The sequence below is a fragment of the Corapipo altera genome, unplaced genomic scaffold (assembly GCF_003945725.1).
Source record: "Corapipo altera isolate COAL_440 unplaced genomic scaffold, ASM394572v1 52b, whole genome shotgun sequence".
Classification (NCBI taxonomy): Eukaryota; Metazoa; Chordata; class Aves; order Passeriformes; family Pipridae; genus Corapipo; species Corapipo altera.
The window spans coordinates 4,902,872-4,921,430 of record NW_020884922.1 but is presented as its reverse complement, the minus strand read 5'-3'; the positions used below and the strand labels follow the sequence as shown (position 1 = coordinate 4,921,430).

At 36.4% G+C, this 18,559-nt stretch overlaps 1 protein-coding gene across 8 annotated transcripts in view; it reads right to left on the bottom strand.

Moving 5' to 3' along the window:
* OXR1 (oxidation resistance 1) overlaps nt 1-18,559 on the bottom strand; it is a 226,608-nt gene that overhangs the window by 35,089 nt on the left and 172,960 nt on the right. For all 8 annotated transcript variants that reach the window (XM_027657070.1, XM_027657072.1, XM_027657075.1 and 5 more), the window contains 4 exons: nt 14,530-14,682; nt 11,052-11,236; nt 7,217-8,001; nt 3,307-3,475 (listed from right to left, as the gene is read on the bottom strand). In XM_027657070.1, coding sequence (XP_027512871.1) covers nt 3,307-3,475; nt 7,217-8,001; nt 11,052-11,236; nt 14,530-14,682 — 1,292 coding nt within the window. The remainder of the gene's footprint in view (nt 1-3,306; nt 3,476-7,216; nt 8,002-11,051; nt 11,237-14,529; nt 14,683-18,559) is intronic.

Sequence of the window (18,559 nt, the reverse complement as noted above, 5' to 3'; positions counted from 1 at the left end):
TAACTAGTTCTTTTCAAATATATCTCTAATACGTACTGGTCAGATTATGTGACTGATACATCTGTTTTAGAACAAGAAGCAGTCACTAGCATTGAGGCCATGTTGCTGAGAACACAGCTGCATTGGGCAGGACACGTCTCAAGGATGAAGGACCACCGCCTCCCTAAGATCATGCTTTATGGTGAACTTGCCTCCGGTTGCCGCAAGAGAGGAGCCCCGAAGAAAAGATACAAGGACTCCCTGAAACAACATCTCAGCCTCGGCCACACTGATCATCATAACTGGTCTACTCTGGTCGCAAACCGGGAGGCCTGGAGACACACCATCTATAACACTGCCGTTTCCTTTGAGAATACATGCAGGATCACTCTTGAGGAGAAAAGACAACGCAGAAAGAATCGTATCCAGCTGAATACACCACCTAAGGAGTCTTTCTGCTGTGCCTTCTGCAACCAACATGCCGGTCTCGTATTGGCCTCACAAGTCACCAGCGTGCCTGTAACAAACGTGGATAGTGCCTTCCTAAATCTTCATTCGCGAAGCCTGGTCATGACAGGTTTCAACCACTTCTGTCCCACTGAAAACCTCTGCTTACAACTGAAATATCTTCTAAAATAAAACACCAATAATTTTTTATTTTATTTAAAGACTTACATAAGAACAAACAAAATTGGAATTTAAAGATGTCTGCATGTCTGTTTTCCCTACTCCTGAAGAAGAGATGACCATTCCCAAGACATACAACCAAAATTATACAGATTATGAGAATTACTACAGACATGAGGGAATAAGACTGAAAGCATGCAGACTACTCTGACTGCATTAAGTACCACGATTCAAAGTTACCTCCTTTTAAGTTACCTGCCACAAATGGCATGGTTTTCCAGTTCGGAAAATTTAGAGAATAAAGTTATTTGCAATCCTACTAGATGTCAGTTTGTACTGTTTAAATATTTCCTGTAGGAGCACAGACAGACCACTAAGAAAAAGAACCTGCAACAAATCCACTAGTATCTCTTCATCGCGGAAAAGAGACTCAGAGCTTTATGGCTCTGGTTACAAGAATTTGACTATTCCTTATGGCTCTCTTCAGAGATATTGACTACAGTCAATCTGCCTACTGGACTAGCATAAAGAACAATATTTGAACATGCTTCCCCTCCTCCCCTTATTAAATCATTGCAAAACTGAATAGTGGAAGAATACCAAGAGATACAGAGCAGTATCTCTGCAAAAAACTGCAGTTTTGTTTTTCATGTGCCTCTACCTAAAGGGATGCTGCACACAGGTGTGTAGTAAGAGTCTCTAACCAGGTTCAGTTAATCAATTACCCTTGTTAAAATTAAGGTTCCTGGACAACACTGATGAAAGGAAAAAAAATTTCTTTGGCAGTGAGAGAGTGTAAAACATTTCAGATGCATGAAGTTAGATAAATTCTTTTACAGAAGTCAAAGCAAGAAGATGTAGACTCCTCATGCACTGAATGAGGTATCAATTTTAAGATGTCATAGCACTTCTCAAGAACTCAGAATGGTGTATAATTACAGCAGCTAAAAATAAAGGCCCTCAAAGCTTGATGCTTAAGGAACTCTTAAACGCTTCTTCCCAGACTAGTTCATTTGACATTAAGAACACTGAAATAATGCAGGTTGTCAGATACCAACTTTTCTCTCCTACCACTAGGTGAAGAAGACAACTGGATTGACACAATGTTTTTACCTGCACACAGTAGCATTCATCAAGGTTAACACCAAATTAAGAAAAACAACTCAATACGAGGACATGTGACTTTTTGTGTACAAAAAACACAGGACACATTAAATGAATAAAGAACTGATACTATACTCTCCATGCAATTAGAGAGAGACCCTTTATAGGCAGAGTAATTTCCAAGATCTGATACAGACTGCAAACTAAGAACCATCTTCCAAAACAGGTGATAAACTCTGCCTTATGCTGAAGATAAGTACTTGCTCTGCTACATTAGAAAACGAACTAAAGAGACAATAAACATTTTAATCAACTGAGCTAGACATCATTGCCATATGTGAAACATTTATCAGCTTTCAAAATAAATATGACACTGATAGAACAAGCAAATTTGAGTTGACTGTAATGACAAGAGGATACCTGGCCCATACAGGATTAACTACATAAGAATCAGTGCGACAAGACATTTGACTTGAGAATTTGCATCATCTCCTCCACTTAAGAGGAAGCAGGAGTGATGTTTAAAAGTGGACTAGTGATGTACTAGCGTAGACTCAATTCTACCTGTTGGATAACTCGAATACTTTGATATAACTTCAGTCCACTACACATTTCTATTCACAGCAGACACGAAAAAAGACTACTGCCTTTCTTGCTGCAACCAACTTAAGTATGAAATGATTATGTTTGTAATCAACCTTTTCTCCTTTAGATTAAAGAACCCCACTTACTTCTAATTTTCTTTATATGTTACACTTTCTAGGCATTAATTAGTCTTGCTGTTTTCCTCTGGCTCTTTCCAATTGATCCATATCTGTCCTCAACTGCAGTGCCTCAACTGGACATTCTATGCCATTCAGCTCAAAAGAAAAGACGGAAAAGTGACTTCATCATTGTGAGTAGGTATTTATACAAGATGATAGCTGATAGCTTTTTGTTTCTTTCTTTTCCCCCCACTCTTTGTCAAGGATGTAATACCCCCAAAAATCACATTCAAGTTGAAAATAAGCCAGTTTCCTAATAAAGACCATTTCAGAATACAAGACTGTACAAGTGAGCATAGACATGTCATATCTGAGTGCAAAAAATTTAGATATTTTTCCAGCAGACATACTTAATTTGCTTCCTGGAAAGGTTTCATGTTCCATATATGAAGATAAGACAAAAGGGCCCCAGCTAGCTCTTCTGAACTCAGAGCTCTAAGAAGTAGAGAGAATTTTTAGGAAGTTTCTAAATAATGGGAAGCACAGGCAATGACAATAAAAACTTTGTTGCAGAATTCACTTCCTCTACCATACATAGATTCACTTACTTGAATCTTTCTTTCAGTAATTACTTGCTACAAACAAAAGCCTAAATAATACCATGAGAAACTACTGGCAGAATCTACAAGTAACTCATGTAAATCAGTAAAATTTCAGTAAGGTAATGAGGTATTCCAGGGGCAAATACAAACCAAATCAACAATATCCTCAGACGCTGATCCTTTTTTGTGATGCTTTATAGACACAGTCACTGAAAAATTCTGAACGGTGCAGAAAAATGAAGCTCAAAGACCTACTGTGAAGTGTTGATTTTTACAGTTTACCTCCTTACCTTTCTTGAGGAACAGCAAACCAGTACTCATGTTTTTTGTCCCTCTGTGCATACTGTTGCATTGATGCACTTGCTTGAGAAACAAATGTTTTTCTCATGGGTTTTCCAACCCTGAGAAGCAGAAACTTGTGAGATCGATGTCGTCTTTTCTCTTTTGTAACTGAAGACCCTGTTAATAAACAAAAAGTAAGCTATCCACAGTGTACAAAAAAGCTTAACAAAATCACTAACCAATTTTGTATTAGGCAGTATAGGTACATAGGACACATATAAACAAGCAATGGGAGACAGGGTAACATAAGAAGTAATAATCACTTGTCTGTTATGTCAATTGCATCAACAGAATAATACTTCAGAGTACAACACATTCAATAATTGTTACATTCATTTCTGGAGATCCCACTATGATAGTATTTCATCTATGACTGAAAGTATTCAGAAGGTATTCTCAAAGCATTCCACTCATCACTGAATCAGACAACCCTCCCACTATTAAACAGATATACCACATAGATGCAAAAGATACGATTCTACATATGTACTTTGCCTTGATTCACACATGTCAAACCTGTTCATTACTTTTCATTTGCAACAGGAAAAGTTCTAACACTACTAATACAGGATTAATTTTACTTTATTAGCTATATCAAACACCTCAATGGCATGAACACCATCTCAGGATGAAGCATACTGGATGTTACAGTACAGATTTTTCCCTCCAGTAGTATATTTAATTAAACTAATACAGTTATATGATTACCCTCAAGATCTGGATTGTAAAGTCAGCACAAAGTAAAGGAAGAAGCCTTCTTAAAATTTTTTCTTTACTAGACCAATTGCCCAAATCCTCCAGCCAAGAGATTTTTATAAAGGAAGGAAGGAAAGAGTAAATTTAGGAGTTCTGATCATCAGTTATGACAACAAAGGACTTATCCTAGCTCTGGTATTAAATGTACATACAGATTGTGTTCCAGTTTCCTAGGACACTCATTTTTTCTTTACAGTTGAAATTCTCCTTCAGTTTTTATGCAGACCAAAGATCCACTAAGCACAGAAAACATCACCTTTTTCCCAGCAACTATTTAAATGTGCACCTCCTAATTTTCAGTCAACGTTTTAGAATTATACCTGCTTTATACAGTATTGTAAATTAGTCATAACATGCATTATTTGCAAGTATTTTATAAATGTGTATGCTCAAAGGTAAACTGTCAGATTAAACAAAAACCACTAAAAAGAAATAAAAAAGATAGTTTCACAGGTCTGGCACATGAGCTTTGTGGCACTGTTAGATAAGTACTCCTAAAATGACCTGATATCTGGTATTTTGGTCCTTCAAATGCAGTAGTTTAGAACTTCCCTGAGCTCAGAGAAGTGGGATTATACAGTTCCAGCTAGCAGACAGAATAAAAACAAACAATTTAGCCCTACCCCTAAGTCTCAAAAGAGTTATTTAAGATGCTCTTTTTTTTGGCGTGTTCTCCAATATATTCTTGCATATTTGATATAGACTTAATGAGAAAAGATTTCAGCAATGGCTGTTGTGTCTCATGCTTCTTGTTTTTCCTTTCAATCTCTGCAAATACTTAGCTGACTAAGCAGCAAACAGACATGTCATTAATGGTATTTCAGCTTGTTTATACACACAGAAAACTACAGACCACTACAGTTTCTCCAAAGTACCAACTACATCTAGCTCTATTTCAGTCCAGAGGTTAACATAAGTGTCTGTAAAAATAGGAGAGTATAACAGAGTCCTGGGTAATAAGAAAATTAAAAACCGATACAAGGAAGACCTTTTTAGTTATTCTAGTCTACTCACAATTATCTACTTGCATTGTGCCATCTGTTCAATATTCAGAAGAAATAGATCATTAATTCCAAACTCAGAAACATTTGACCTCTGCAAAGATCAAAAAACAGTAGTTCCCAAAACCCTAAATGCTCAAAAAACCCACAGAAGAAAAAAAAAAAAATCAATGAAGTCCTTGTTGTATAAAAGAAATTAAGAGACTGTCTAGGTAACTTCATGATCCAAAACTTGTAGTATGACTACTTCAGAGTTTTATTCTGACTGTGTTTATGGTATTTCAAATTTTAAATGACCTAGTATTTTTAGTGTCCTACTGTTAATAGATCTCTCATATTTAGTCTGATGGCTTTCAAGAGTTAAACAGCAGATCTATGCTTTTACCTCGGTTCTATTTAATTGTACCTGTAGAAGCTTCACCAAATTTATCTAGCTTGCAAAATATTAATTCTTAATTTACTGGTTTATTTGCATTCTGCTAATACAGCATTCAAGAATAACAAACATGTAATAATTCCTACTGAAGTTGATCTGAAGTAATTGGTACAAATCTCCAAAAAGGAACCTTTGTTTTTTTAATTTTTTTCTTTCTATTTTACCCCCTCAAACTTGAGCGAGGCTGTAACACCATGTGCAGAAGGTTTCTAGCACTCTTCTGTGAGACTGTATGCAAACTATTTGGTTATCTGTGTATATACTCTGTGAGTGTACAGATCACATAACACATGAAAAACCTGCAGTTATTATGATAAAATATTTTAGAAAACTGACACTAAAGCATTTAATGCAACTAAATTACAAACAATATTCAATTGTAAGAAAAGCAGCAATTGCAGCAAAGAACACTTAGTACCTGCATTTTTTATAAGTCACAATCAGCAACTACTGCTAGCTGACATATTTGCCAGAAGACTACTTTTAATATTTAAGGCATAAAAGTCAAACTTATTACAGAATGATGCAACAATTCATCTGCTTTAAAATTTAGTTACTTCCTTCACAGCAGAAGAAAAAACCAAAATTAAGACAAAACCAACAAGAACTATTACACCAGATTCTGAAGTGTAAGACAAATTTCTATCAACCAAAGAGTGTAGCTTTCTATTAAATATAATTTTGACTTTTAATTATTAACATAAAAAATTTTACCTTCAAATGCACTTCACATATCTTTAATGCCTATCACACACACACAGATTTTTTTCTAGCCCCCAAAATATTGCACAATTAAAACAACTAGTTTATTTATCTCCATTAGTAAGATAGCAAGGCATCAGAAAGTGACCTATGAATTATTTAAAAAGCAAAATCAAATACATACAGAAGTATATTTAAGTTGCTTAAAGGTACAGCATTTTTCAGTATGAAAAACTTCAACAGACCTTCAGGATAACTTCCAACTAATAATTCCAGGCCCCGATCTTTGCAGAAGAAAAAAGGTACTCAAGAAATAAAACCTAGTTGTTCCCTGTATCCATACCATTAGTTTCTTATCATCTAGCTCTTATTTGTCTTGAGAAATGTTTTTTGGATGCTTAACCTTGTTCTAGTCATCATGAAAGTATGACAAGATGCAAGTGAAATAACATTCTTAAAGTATCAAACCCAGTGTTAAGACTCTGGTGTTTGTTGCTCACACTATAAATCTTAATCACAAGGCAGACATGCCATAAATAACCAATTCATTTCCCAAAATTCATTCACACACATGTACACTGTGATGGAAATTTAAGTTAGAGCTAGCTGATTGCTAAAGAACATTTTTAACTGTGACCAAGGTATCATAGACCTAATTTATAGGCTTGTTTAAATCTCCCCTAGAAAGATACTATGATTTAGTATGACCAGAAATACAGTTTCAATGAGGAAAAGTTACAGTAACAAAATTATCTGTGTTTTCAGTTTCCTGAGCAATATTTTCTCCACTACTTTAGGTCCTTTAGCTTTGGCATATCTTCAAGCTAATGAGAAACATAACTGATACATGGGGAGATGTGTCACACAGAATGAAAACAAAGTGCAAAAATTCTATTGAACTGTAGGGTGATACTTTGTCAATCCAAAGGCTAACACTGTATCCATAAATACTCATTGACTCACCTTCTAACCGCCCGTCTCCTGCAGACACAGTTTTCTGACTAATTTCTTTTTGTGAATCCTGTTGCATGTTTTCTCTTTGTTGTTTTGTTTGTTGCATAGTGTGGGTCTTCCAGAGTTTACGGAGTTCTTCAACTTCTGTCTCTGAGTGTTGAGTTTGCTCTCCCACTACTTTTCCTTTGTTAGCCGTCTCTTTCTTTTGAGAGTCTGTGGTATCTTCACAAGGTGGACATTCCTCTTCCTTCTCATTATCTGGTTCTTTTCCTAGTGAGGAACCTTGATCCTTGTCAACTTCTGCCTCTTTGCCATGCTCCTCACTACTGTGTGATCTTTGCAATGACTGCTGGGGGACATCTGTAGTATTTTCAGGAGGTTCTCGTTCCCCCTTTATAGACATTTTAGCACTTTCTGAACTTAAGTGGGTACCAAACTGTTTAACACTTACAGCCATTTCAGCACTGGGCTTTAAGTCACTGGCAGCTTCATTTGAGTCTGAAATGACTGTTAAACATTCAGCACTAGTCTGGTTTATTGTTTGGACAGATTCAGATGATGCTCCAGAAGATTTATCTTGTCGAAGCTCATCCGAGGAAACAAGTTCTTCACGTATTGGAGAGAGTTCCGATTCTGTGAATACATCTTCTGAAAGAGACTCCTCTGTGCTCCTTGGGGCAGTACTAGCACTGTCATTGCCTGTATCCCGCATCCTGGAATCCATTTCATCTGTATTGCTCTTTGCAGATTTCTTGGAATGGCAATGTTCTCTTACTGACAGCTGTTCTACATCTCTGTTGGGCAAATAAGAATATTGCTATAACGGTTACCTTTTATATCAAGTTCATTTCTTTATTAAGTTTAGTTTAAACTCTTAAAAACAAACTCCAAAAAACAACTTAATCCAGAGCATTAGTAATATACAAGCGTAAAATATAACACTGTAACAGTAAACATAGCAGACCTTTTGCCAGCATGACATCACTAGGACTTTCCAAGTCTATGACACTGCTTTCACAAGGACAAGCTCTCCTGTGAAACCAACTACATTGTTTGAGGCACTTAAAGTGTAAAAATAAAATAAATGTCAAAGTAAAAACAACAAAGAGCTACACACAACCATAACCTCTAAAGGTAAAAGCTATCCACAAACTTTTAAGTTTTGTCTCCCAAAGAGGCCAGTACAGTTGCACAGATCTCTCCCACTCTGTGAGCAAGTTGTCACCTAGCTCACAGGTAAGAAGTGAATGGCAGAAGTCGTCTGGTCTAACCTTAGCTATCTGAGCCAGTCAATGCAGAACAACAGGAACCATCAACATAGATGTTACTATTGTGCCCACGGCATTTCTGCTAAAACAGGTCTTCAGCAGGTACCTAACTTTGAAGATACCATTGTTTGGCAAAATAAATCCCAAACTACTTGTACAATCGAAGATGTGATAAATAACAAAGTAAAAAGCAAGCATAAAAACTTATTTTCCCCACAGCAAATAGTCTTACTCAAACCTGCCTTTCAAGATGAGCTAATGAGAAATTCTATGAGTTTTAGAAGAGGAGGACTTGAAAGGTACTGTGAACATGCTCAACTACATCTACAGAACTCAAGCTTTTCCTCTGTTGTCAAAAAAAACATGAGCAGTACACAACCTTCATAAATTCTCATGTTTATCTTGACTAGAGTTCTCAATTTCCTTGCTATCACAAGCCCATCACCTCTTATATTACCTATTATTAAACACTTTTAAGAAGCTTGTATCCTAATCTTGTATCTTGAAGGATAATATATTCACTCTACTGTTCTACAAAACTTTATTCAGTTAGGTCATATTAGTGAGACAGTGCTGAAATTCAGGATGTTTTTGAGAAACTTATGCACCCTCTTATCTAAGTGTTAAGGTGGAACTGATAATATGCTGCTGTTGCTGCTGGAGTAATTCTGCTTACAAAGCACGTAGGTTAGACTTTAGAATTTATTACCTATTAGACTGGGCCATTTCCTAGATTTTTCAGGATTATGCTGGTAATAGGTGCTCTTATACAAGCACAACCTAAGGTTCATGAAATCCCCAAGATATCTGTATGTGGTCAGATATTTTTTTGTCCAGTTTCACCACAGATTGTGGCTTACATATAGAAACCACACAACACAAAATTGCAGTTTTAAGAACCAAAGAATCCATGGGGTTCACAATCATTTTCCATATCAATAACCTGAATACTAAGACGGTTTTCCCAAATTTAAGCAGGTTTGACAGTTGGCAAAATTGGGAGAAAAGAGGGTTAATTGTAACAATGGAATATTTAGAAAAAAAACAGTGAGAAAATATGATTTAAGTCTAAAATACCTCCAGATACAGGTCTTGTCAGATCTAGCTGTAGCTGTTGGGACTTCTGTTTTTACAGACTTGAGAAATTTGATTTTTATTTTCCCTCAGATTTACAAATATGCCTCAAATTTTTTATAAGGCTACAGTAAAAATGTGTTGGGACTGAAGAAAATGCTAGAAGTATTTTATCTAATAGTTTATAAAGTTGACATGAAAGATACATCTAATTGGACATACAGGGCTCTGAACGCACAGTGTGACCTTTTATTAACAGACATGTTTTCATTTCATATGCATTCATATTATAAACAAAACAGAAAATACGTGCTATAGGAGTACAAAAATCAACAGGTCATGGAAGCTAGATTTGTAAGTAATTACTAAGTCATTAACAAGCTAAACATGCTAGAAACACAGTTGTTTTGCAACTGCAGTATTATGATTCAGACAGGTAGGTTAAAAGGAGTCATCAAGTTTTCATTATCTTATTCCTTCCACTGTACACCAATTGAAGTAGGAACTGTGAGCAACTTTTAAAAACTCATTCTGGAAAATAAACTTCCAGAAAAGCAATCATGCTGAAGACATCCCCATTCTGTATCAAAAGCCCCAAAGTACTTCTGCAGCAATATGTACTTCAGTTGCTCTTTCAACAGACAGATGACTTCAGGTAGCCAAGACACCAGTTCACTACCAGGTCTATGCCAAAACTGAACTTAAAAATGGTAGGAGGCACCTCAAATATCTAGATGTCCAAAACTAATAAGATTATCAAGAAAGATGTGCTTAGTATATTACCTACAAGAACTGTAAAATGGAATTTTTCAGAGTTCTAAATATCTTTACACCTTAATTAAAATAGTTGCATTTAAGATTTACACATCAGGTAAACAGATTTACACTCGTACACCTAGACAATTCTACCTTGGTTAAAGGTAGATAGTCATGGTAGTGTGCAAATGTTTGTGCTTTATGAGCTGAAATAGGTAAAAGGGGGCCTTTACCTGATTATTTTTTTAAATCCTTTTTGGTTTTTAAAGACAGAATTTATCCTACTTCTGAGAACAGTATAAAAATTAGGCAACACATAGAAATGAACGAAGATTTTAATAATGTTGTTTAAAGTCAGTTTTAAATGCCTGCCAGGCTAAACACCAGTTTAGCTCACTGATGCAAATTTGTTGTTTACATAAAACAAGGCTACAGCTAAAGGTGAATATGTGGCCCCTCCTCTAGCCCAAAAGGGAATAAATATATTCCTAGTCCCATGAAAACACACACAAATCTTAGAAAACGAGTCTATAACCGTTTGTCAGAGGAACAAGCATTTGGGAAGCAAGTGAAAAATGGTTAACAATGAAGAGTCGCACTTTTCTATAGGGTCTTTCCAAATCAACCTTCGATGTTCTTCCTTAACAAAGAAAACAAGGAAAACACTCATTTGCTGCTTCTGTATGGCCAACATATGGCTACAGTTCAAATTTACTTAAAGCTTTACAAATACTATTCTATCTTACATGCTTAACGAATCCTTAATTTTGCTGTCCACAATTTCCTTATACAGAGCAGCTGACATCACTTCTTCCATTGGACACATGATGCCATATTCTTCACAGCCGTTCTCTTGGACCAGAGGATCCATTTTATGAGGATCAAACATTATGTTATTTGGTGTCACTAGCAGCACACCATTGACTGTACCCTAAAACGAGAGGGAAAAGAAGAGGTAATTTTTCTCCTTCATATTTCAGCTTCTTCTCCATCTTTTTGGTAGGAAAAAGGTATGTTTTGGGTTTTTTTAAGCATCTTTAAATTTAGGTAACCTGATACAGTTTCTTATGTTTTGCAATCATGTAGAAATGCAACTTTTTCTGAGGAATGCCTCCTATTTTCCTCAGAGAAAAGTTTTGTTCCTCGCAACTAATCAATAACTGGTTTTAGTAAAATAAGAAACCCTTGCACCCTAATGAATACACTAAACAGCTCCTCTGAGGGTAAGGAGACATCCTTCCCAGATAACCACAGGGCTTAACTGGTAGGTCTGCAAGCAATTTCCAGCATCATCTAAAACTTGACTCTTAACTCTTCTCACTTTCTGCGATTTAATTGGAGCACAAAAAAAGAGAGACCTTCAAAAACTGCCATTTATCTTCATTTTCTTTACACAAAAATAACACAGTAGCCAATACAAGTCATTCTAACTTAATGGACCTGTTAACTGATTGGACAAATATGTTTACAGAATGGAAATAGAATAAAAAGCACTAAAGACTTTTAAAGATGCAACTTTGGATGGATTAAATCACAATGATACTGCTGCAGTACATGAAGTAGATTTTAAAACTTTGAGTATGAAAAATTTTAACGTTGCTATTCATATTACAAACTACAGCATTCTTACACAATCCAGCTGTAAAAACAAAGGTAATTTACAATATGTTGAACTTTTTTTAAAAGAAAAGTGTTAGAAACACATGCCAACACCAACACCATTTGCCTGCTACAGAAATTCATTTAACTGTTAAAACAGCAGAGGTTGAGCTAAAACTATGAACTGGAAGAAAGTTAGCTTTAAGTAGAATGACAGGGATCCTTCAGTTACAGATCTTGAATCCTAAAGACTACAAATCTGGACAGATTTTTGCAAGATTCAGGAAAGAGTCACTTCATTTACTGTTGAAAGTTATCAGGAAATTAATAAATATTCAGCTTACTGATAAAACATTCACAGTTATTACAAACATTGTGGACTGGGGGGGATTGTTTGTTTCCAGTTTCATTTCAAGAAGACATATCAGGGCAGCATGAAACACAGTTACAATCCTTCCCAACTCCAGAAATTTGTTCTCAAATGACAGTTGACAACCTTCACAGGAGAAAAATGAAGTTGCCATTAGTATGGAAAAAGGAAAAGAGTTTCAGAAGCAGCTCCAGTATCAAGATGTGATTCCTTTTAGTAGTTCAGTGCCTAGTCATGTTTTATATGTGTCTTTTAGAGTCCAACACACATGCCAAAGACTTCAAAGTCAGCAGAATGTATTTACCTAATTCCAAGATACTGAAAAAAATTGTCACTGGTATTTCTTTCCCAGCATCATATTGTGGAAATAGACTTTCAAGGTGCAAAAAGGACCTCCCAAGAGGAGGACTGTCAAGAGAAGTCAACATTTTGTTATATCCACTGTAGTCTAGAAAACAAATTTAACATGACTGCAAAAGTCAGTTCCTTTCAGAAGAACAACTGCTTCTCTTTAAACAAATATTACTTCTGTAAATTCAGTACATAATCAAAAAAAAGCAGCATTTCTATATCTGAGTTCTTTCATTAATGACCACACATGAAAGTGGAATTTTATTAATATTCCGTAGATCTGGTACAGAAGAGATCTATAGAAGAGACAAGGTCATAGCCTTGATGGTAGCTGGATTAGATGATCACTGTAGGTCCCTTCCAATCAAAATATTCTATTCTTTCACTACCCATATGTTACACGTGGGAAAGAAAACAGTAGTTCTAAATCCTATACAACACCTGAGGCAGAAATCTGAAAAATCATTATAAAGGGAAGATTAAAGCCAAACTATCACATTGGTGTGCCCCCATATGCAAAGATTAGGCAGTTAAGCAAAACACCTTTAAGAAAGTTTGAGAGGAATCCTGACAAGAACTTTTAAAAGAAAAGTTCTCTAAATAAATCCATTACATTCTTGAACATGTATGGTTGAACAAAAACTGCAATTCATGATGCTTTTATCATAAAGATAATTTTATTTTATTCTCTCTTTTTGTAGAAAAACACCAGGTTGGTGTTTTGGGTTTTTTTCAAGCCTTAGTATAACTAATTTTCCTTTACCTACTACTTTTCAAAACAATTCAAGTAAACTAGAAAACATAAGAAAGAATGACAAATTCACATCTCATCTACTAGTTTCAGTTTCAGTCAAACAGACTGTTTAAGATATCTTTTTCTGCCTCCAAGGAACAGTGCAAAGAATGAAAAAAACCTAGAGCTGCACACTTTTCTACAGAAGAAGCAAATAGTGCAGCTGTAAGAGAGCACACCTACATATGCAGTAAAGAGTGAGTTAAGGTGTTACTGCAGCTCACTAGCTACACTGATTTATTGTCTGAACAGAATGTGGATATTCACATGACCTGTCTCTAACTGTGCTTAATATCCTGCCTCTAACAGTTAGTAGGGAGCAAGTGCAATGAACAGAGCAAACATTCCCAGGTTCCAGCCACTGCCTGTCTGGAGAATTCCTCTCTGTTGTCCAGGAAGTCACAGGTGTAACTAAAAGCAACTGCAAACATATACAGAATAACAGCGAGAAATGACAGTCACCTTAAAGTCCCTTTCCATAATTAGACATATTGAAAGATAGGTTTTCACTAGATTTAGGTTTATGAGCAGCAGTCACAGTGATAAGAGACTCACAACTGAAGCCCTATAAAACAGTTAACTAGGAGTTTCAAAATCACTTCCAGAGTGGGAAGTAGAGGATGAATCTTTTAAGTTTTCTCTAGCAAACTTTGAAAATTTATCATCCTGCATCATCAGAAAACTTATCAAGGACAGGATAAGACCACATTCACCCTATTCTGCTTTAAAACTAAAAATTAAAGCAAAGTTACACAACTACATATTTCCTTATACTATAAGGCATGTCCCTCTCCACTGTGAGTAAAGAGAATTCACTACCAGAGATACTAACATAAGGAACAAAACAGAACCTCAAGCCCTCAAAAGAATTATGTAACAGTATGGCATCAGGGAAGTTTGTCACATATCAACTGCTTGCATCATGTCTTGAAACAAGTGGCCTAGGGAATCCCAAGAAAACAGAGAGTAAAAAGAAATATATTTATATAGACATATATAGCACATAAGCTGATTCATCTACCAATCTCTGACTAAATTTTACTGTATGGTTTATGATTTAAATGTGCCTTATTGTTTTATCCCATACAGTAACACCTGAAGGTTTCAGTACCTTGCCATTAGTGATGTACTTGCAATTAATTTTTAGAAATTTCTCTGTAAACGCTTCCTCCTCTTCGGAGGTGGATGATACCACTCTCGTAGGACGAACACATGCATGTGCTGGTGAAGCAGCTGACTCTTTCTGTTGGACTCCATCTGAATCCTAAAAGGAAACACAAAAAAACCAAAACAGAACTTAGCAACTTATCTGTTTAAATATTAACTTTTAGAGATTTTCTGTTGTGTAATTTTTTGTTTTTCTTTGACGTGAAAACAAATGTAAAAATAGGGTTCCAAATCCACCCCAGCTTAGACTGCTTTGATCCAAAGGACTACAACTAATGAAGCACAGTTCTACTAGCCCCTGATAAAAAAATACACCCAGGCAAAGACAATCAGAATCAACCTAGGAAAAAACAACAAAATAATGATCAAAACACATAAGGAGATCATACAATATTCTGTCACATGCAAAATTTGAACCGAAGTTAGCAGAAAGAATTCTTTTCCAACTTCAACAGAAGTCCTATTAAATGTCCTTCCAGAATATTGTACACTACTTTAAGTTGGAAGGTCAGCTAGTCTAACCCTGTTGCCAACGCAGGCCTAAACCTACATTAGATCATGCTGCTCATGGCCGTTCCAGTTGAGTTGAAATCTTTAAGGCTGGAGATTCCACAGCCTTTCCAGGAAGAACGAGGTGTTTAGCAACCCTCATTGTGAAAAATGTTCTCTTGTTATTTAACCAGGACTTCTTGTGCAGCAACTTACAGCTGTTGTAGTCCATCATTTATGAACTTCTGAAGACCTTCACTCTTCTCACTCTGACCTGTCTACTAGGTAGTACAACAGAAATCCAGTTTTCCATTAGTATTTTCTTCTCCAGCAAAACCCCCCCAAAGAAACAAAAACAAAATTAAAAAAACAACCAAATAAAAACCCCACACCTCAGCCAGTCCTTGTGCCTCATATGTTTCCATTCCCTTATCATCTTAATGGCCCTCCACTGGACTAGCTCCAGCATGTCAATTTTTGTCTTGCACTGCAGGTGCCAGAGGTGGACACAATACTGCAAATGCAGCTTCACAAGCCGTCCTTGCCTCAGCCTGTTGATATCCCTCTTTCACCTGCCACTTGGCATGTGATCAGACTTCATCATCACAAGTAGACATTGTCCAACATCTCCACCAGGACACTAGTCTCAATCTCTCCTCAGTCCTTAGTTTCTCTGCAAAGCTGCTATGTAGTTAGCCAACCCTCACCCTGTACTGTTACATAGGTCTCTTCCCTGTCCCAGGCAGGTCTTAGTTATTGTTGAACTTCATGAGGTTTCTGTTACTTCATCTCTCCAGAATTTTGATGTCCCTGATGAGCAGTCCTTGTGCCTCCCTCCACTGTATTGACCACTTCCCTAATTTTTGCTCCCCACCACCAAACTTGCTGACAGTGCATTGTGACCTGTCCCACCAGTCAGGGTCCCTGATAGACAGATTATGAACTGTATCACCCCAATAGAGACTCTCAAGGATTCACCACAGAAAACAGTGTTCAAGACCAGGCTGGATGGGGCTCTGTGTAACTTGATCTAGTGGAAGGTATCCCTGGTCATGGCAGGGGATTTGGAGCTACATGATCTTTAAGGTCCCTTCCAACCCAAGCCATCCTATGATTCCATAAAAAAATAAACAAACAATCTCACACATGTATTGAATAAGTTTGAACACAAAGATCTTGGCAATTTTTCCAGCCCATCTTTTACTCCACCTATTCAGTTCACCTTTCCCCAGTAACAAGGCTGCTTTGGGACAGTGCCATAGGTCTGGCTATAGTCAGGCCAAGAAACAAGCACTGCTCTTCCCTCAGCTGCTGAGCCTGCCATTTCATCACAGAAAGCAATCACTTTCGTGAGGCATGATATAAGCCTTAGTACATTCACTGTTTCCAACCATCTTTATCATTCACACGTCTGGATGTAACTTTCAGAGGAATTCTCTCATGACCTCCCTGGGAAGGTAAGAGTTATCTCTCTTGCTGCATACCAGTATATCGAACTAAGTAGTGAACATGAAATCCTACCAGGGACAGGACAGACAGTGAAAAAAATTGTTTCAAATAAAAAGATACACATATAGGAGTGTGTAGATATACATATAGGAGACTGCACCAAAGCCTATTTTATAGACACAGTAACCCTGTTTTAGAGCTTCATCCATGTTTAAAGGCTTCCTTTTTATACACAATTGCTACTTTTAGTTATTAATATTACTATTTTTAAAAAATGTCGACTTCTATGTTCCCTTTGGTTTTCTGCTTTCCTGTACAGTTCTATTCACTAGTACAGACTGCAGCTAAATGCCTTTAATCATATCCAGGAACATTATGCACAACTGTTCTCAGTCCATTCTCTGGCACTACTTTAGCCTTTACCTGTATCTTTCAACTTTTGTTAAGAAAGCAAACAAAAAAACCAAAACACCCTGTAGACCACTGAACTGAATTTTGCTGAAAAAACTAAGGAAGGTATAATTAAGAATCAAACCTCCTGGAGATAAGTTCTCCTTCTACACAAGCTTTTCTAGGAAAACCTACGTGGACACCGTCATGACACATAACTTAGGAAGTGGCTGTGAGAGCCCTCAGCTGATCTCCAAGCTCACAGTGACTAAGTCAGCTATTCCTCATCTTATTGCCACATGACACAGAAGCAGGAATAATACTGGTGGTAGACTTTTCAATTTAATGATGATGCCCTTATCATTACATATTATTTTGAAGTGGATTTTAAGCTTTATAGGTAACAAAGCATATTGGATCTTCTCAAATATGTGCAACAGACTGTTGAATGAAGAGATCCTTCAAAAGCCCAGCAGCATAAGAAAGGCTTAAAAGCCTAAGCTAGTTCTTACACACACAGTAACAAAGTTAGTGAAATACACACTGATATCTTAGCTTAAGTGTAGCAATGTAAAAAAAAAAAAAAAAAACCCCACACCAAAAAAACCCAAAACCACAAAACCTCAAAAGACCCCAACTTTAACAGGGTTATGCAGATTATATCAGCCACATGCTGATTTGTCTTTAGCCACTTGGTTAAGCTACTCCAATGTTTATTAAAACAGAAATAAGAGAACAGAGTACACCATAGCATATTTTTTGACTCAGAGGTTCAGATATTTGTTAATCATCTTATCTACCAAGAACTCAGTGATTTCAATAACCACAGCACAGAGAGAAGAGTTATTTACATTATACAGGTAGAGGAACATATTCTCTTTACTTCAAAATGTGATTAAATTTAAACTGCAAATCTGGAGTCAAAATTGGAGGAGAGTCAAAGAAGACTGACATCAAGAGAGCACTAGAGAATGTATGCTAGTATTTGTCTCATTCATAGTGAGAGAAATCAGCAAAGAGAAAAGAAAAACATGAAAGACAGGTGGTATGATGAAGAACAAAACCCTTCAGCTTTAACAGCTCACAAGGAAGTTGAGTGCCTCTTGTGCTGCTGGAGAGACTGAGAAACAAAACCAAATACACACACAGAGTCCACACTGACAAGGGCAAGTGATTTCTGTTCTGATTTCTTTTGACAAATATTCCCTCCTTCCTTACATGCAGTTTGAAAAGCCTCAGAAACAGAACAAACACTTTATTATATATCATCACATTGCTCATTTGACTTTCCCTGAAGCATTTAATAAGAACTGCTTGCAATGATCCACAACACGCAACAAGATGCACAAAACAGTTCTGCAATAATAAAGTTCAATTAAATGAAACTTAACACTCAAATTGTTGCTAACATTGGACAATAAAAAACCAATTTTTGCAGAAGAGATTTTTAAGTATTTTTGTCTACTTTGTTTCTTCTACACTTTTAACTTTTATCTCTGCTATGTACATATAGCCAATAAAAAAAAGTTTCAAATAAATTACAGGTATAGTTATGCTATTAAGCCTCCTTATCTACTATTTGCCAACAAGCATATACAAAATAATTGACAAAAGCAAGAATAAGGGTTTTTTTGACACAGCATCTG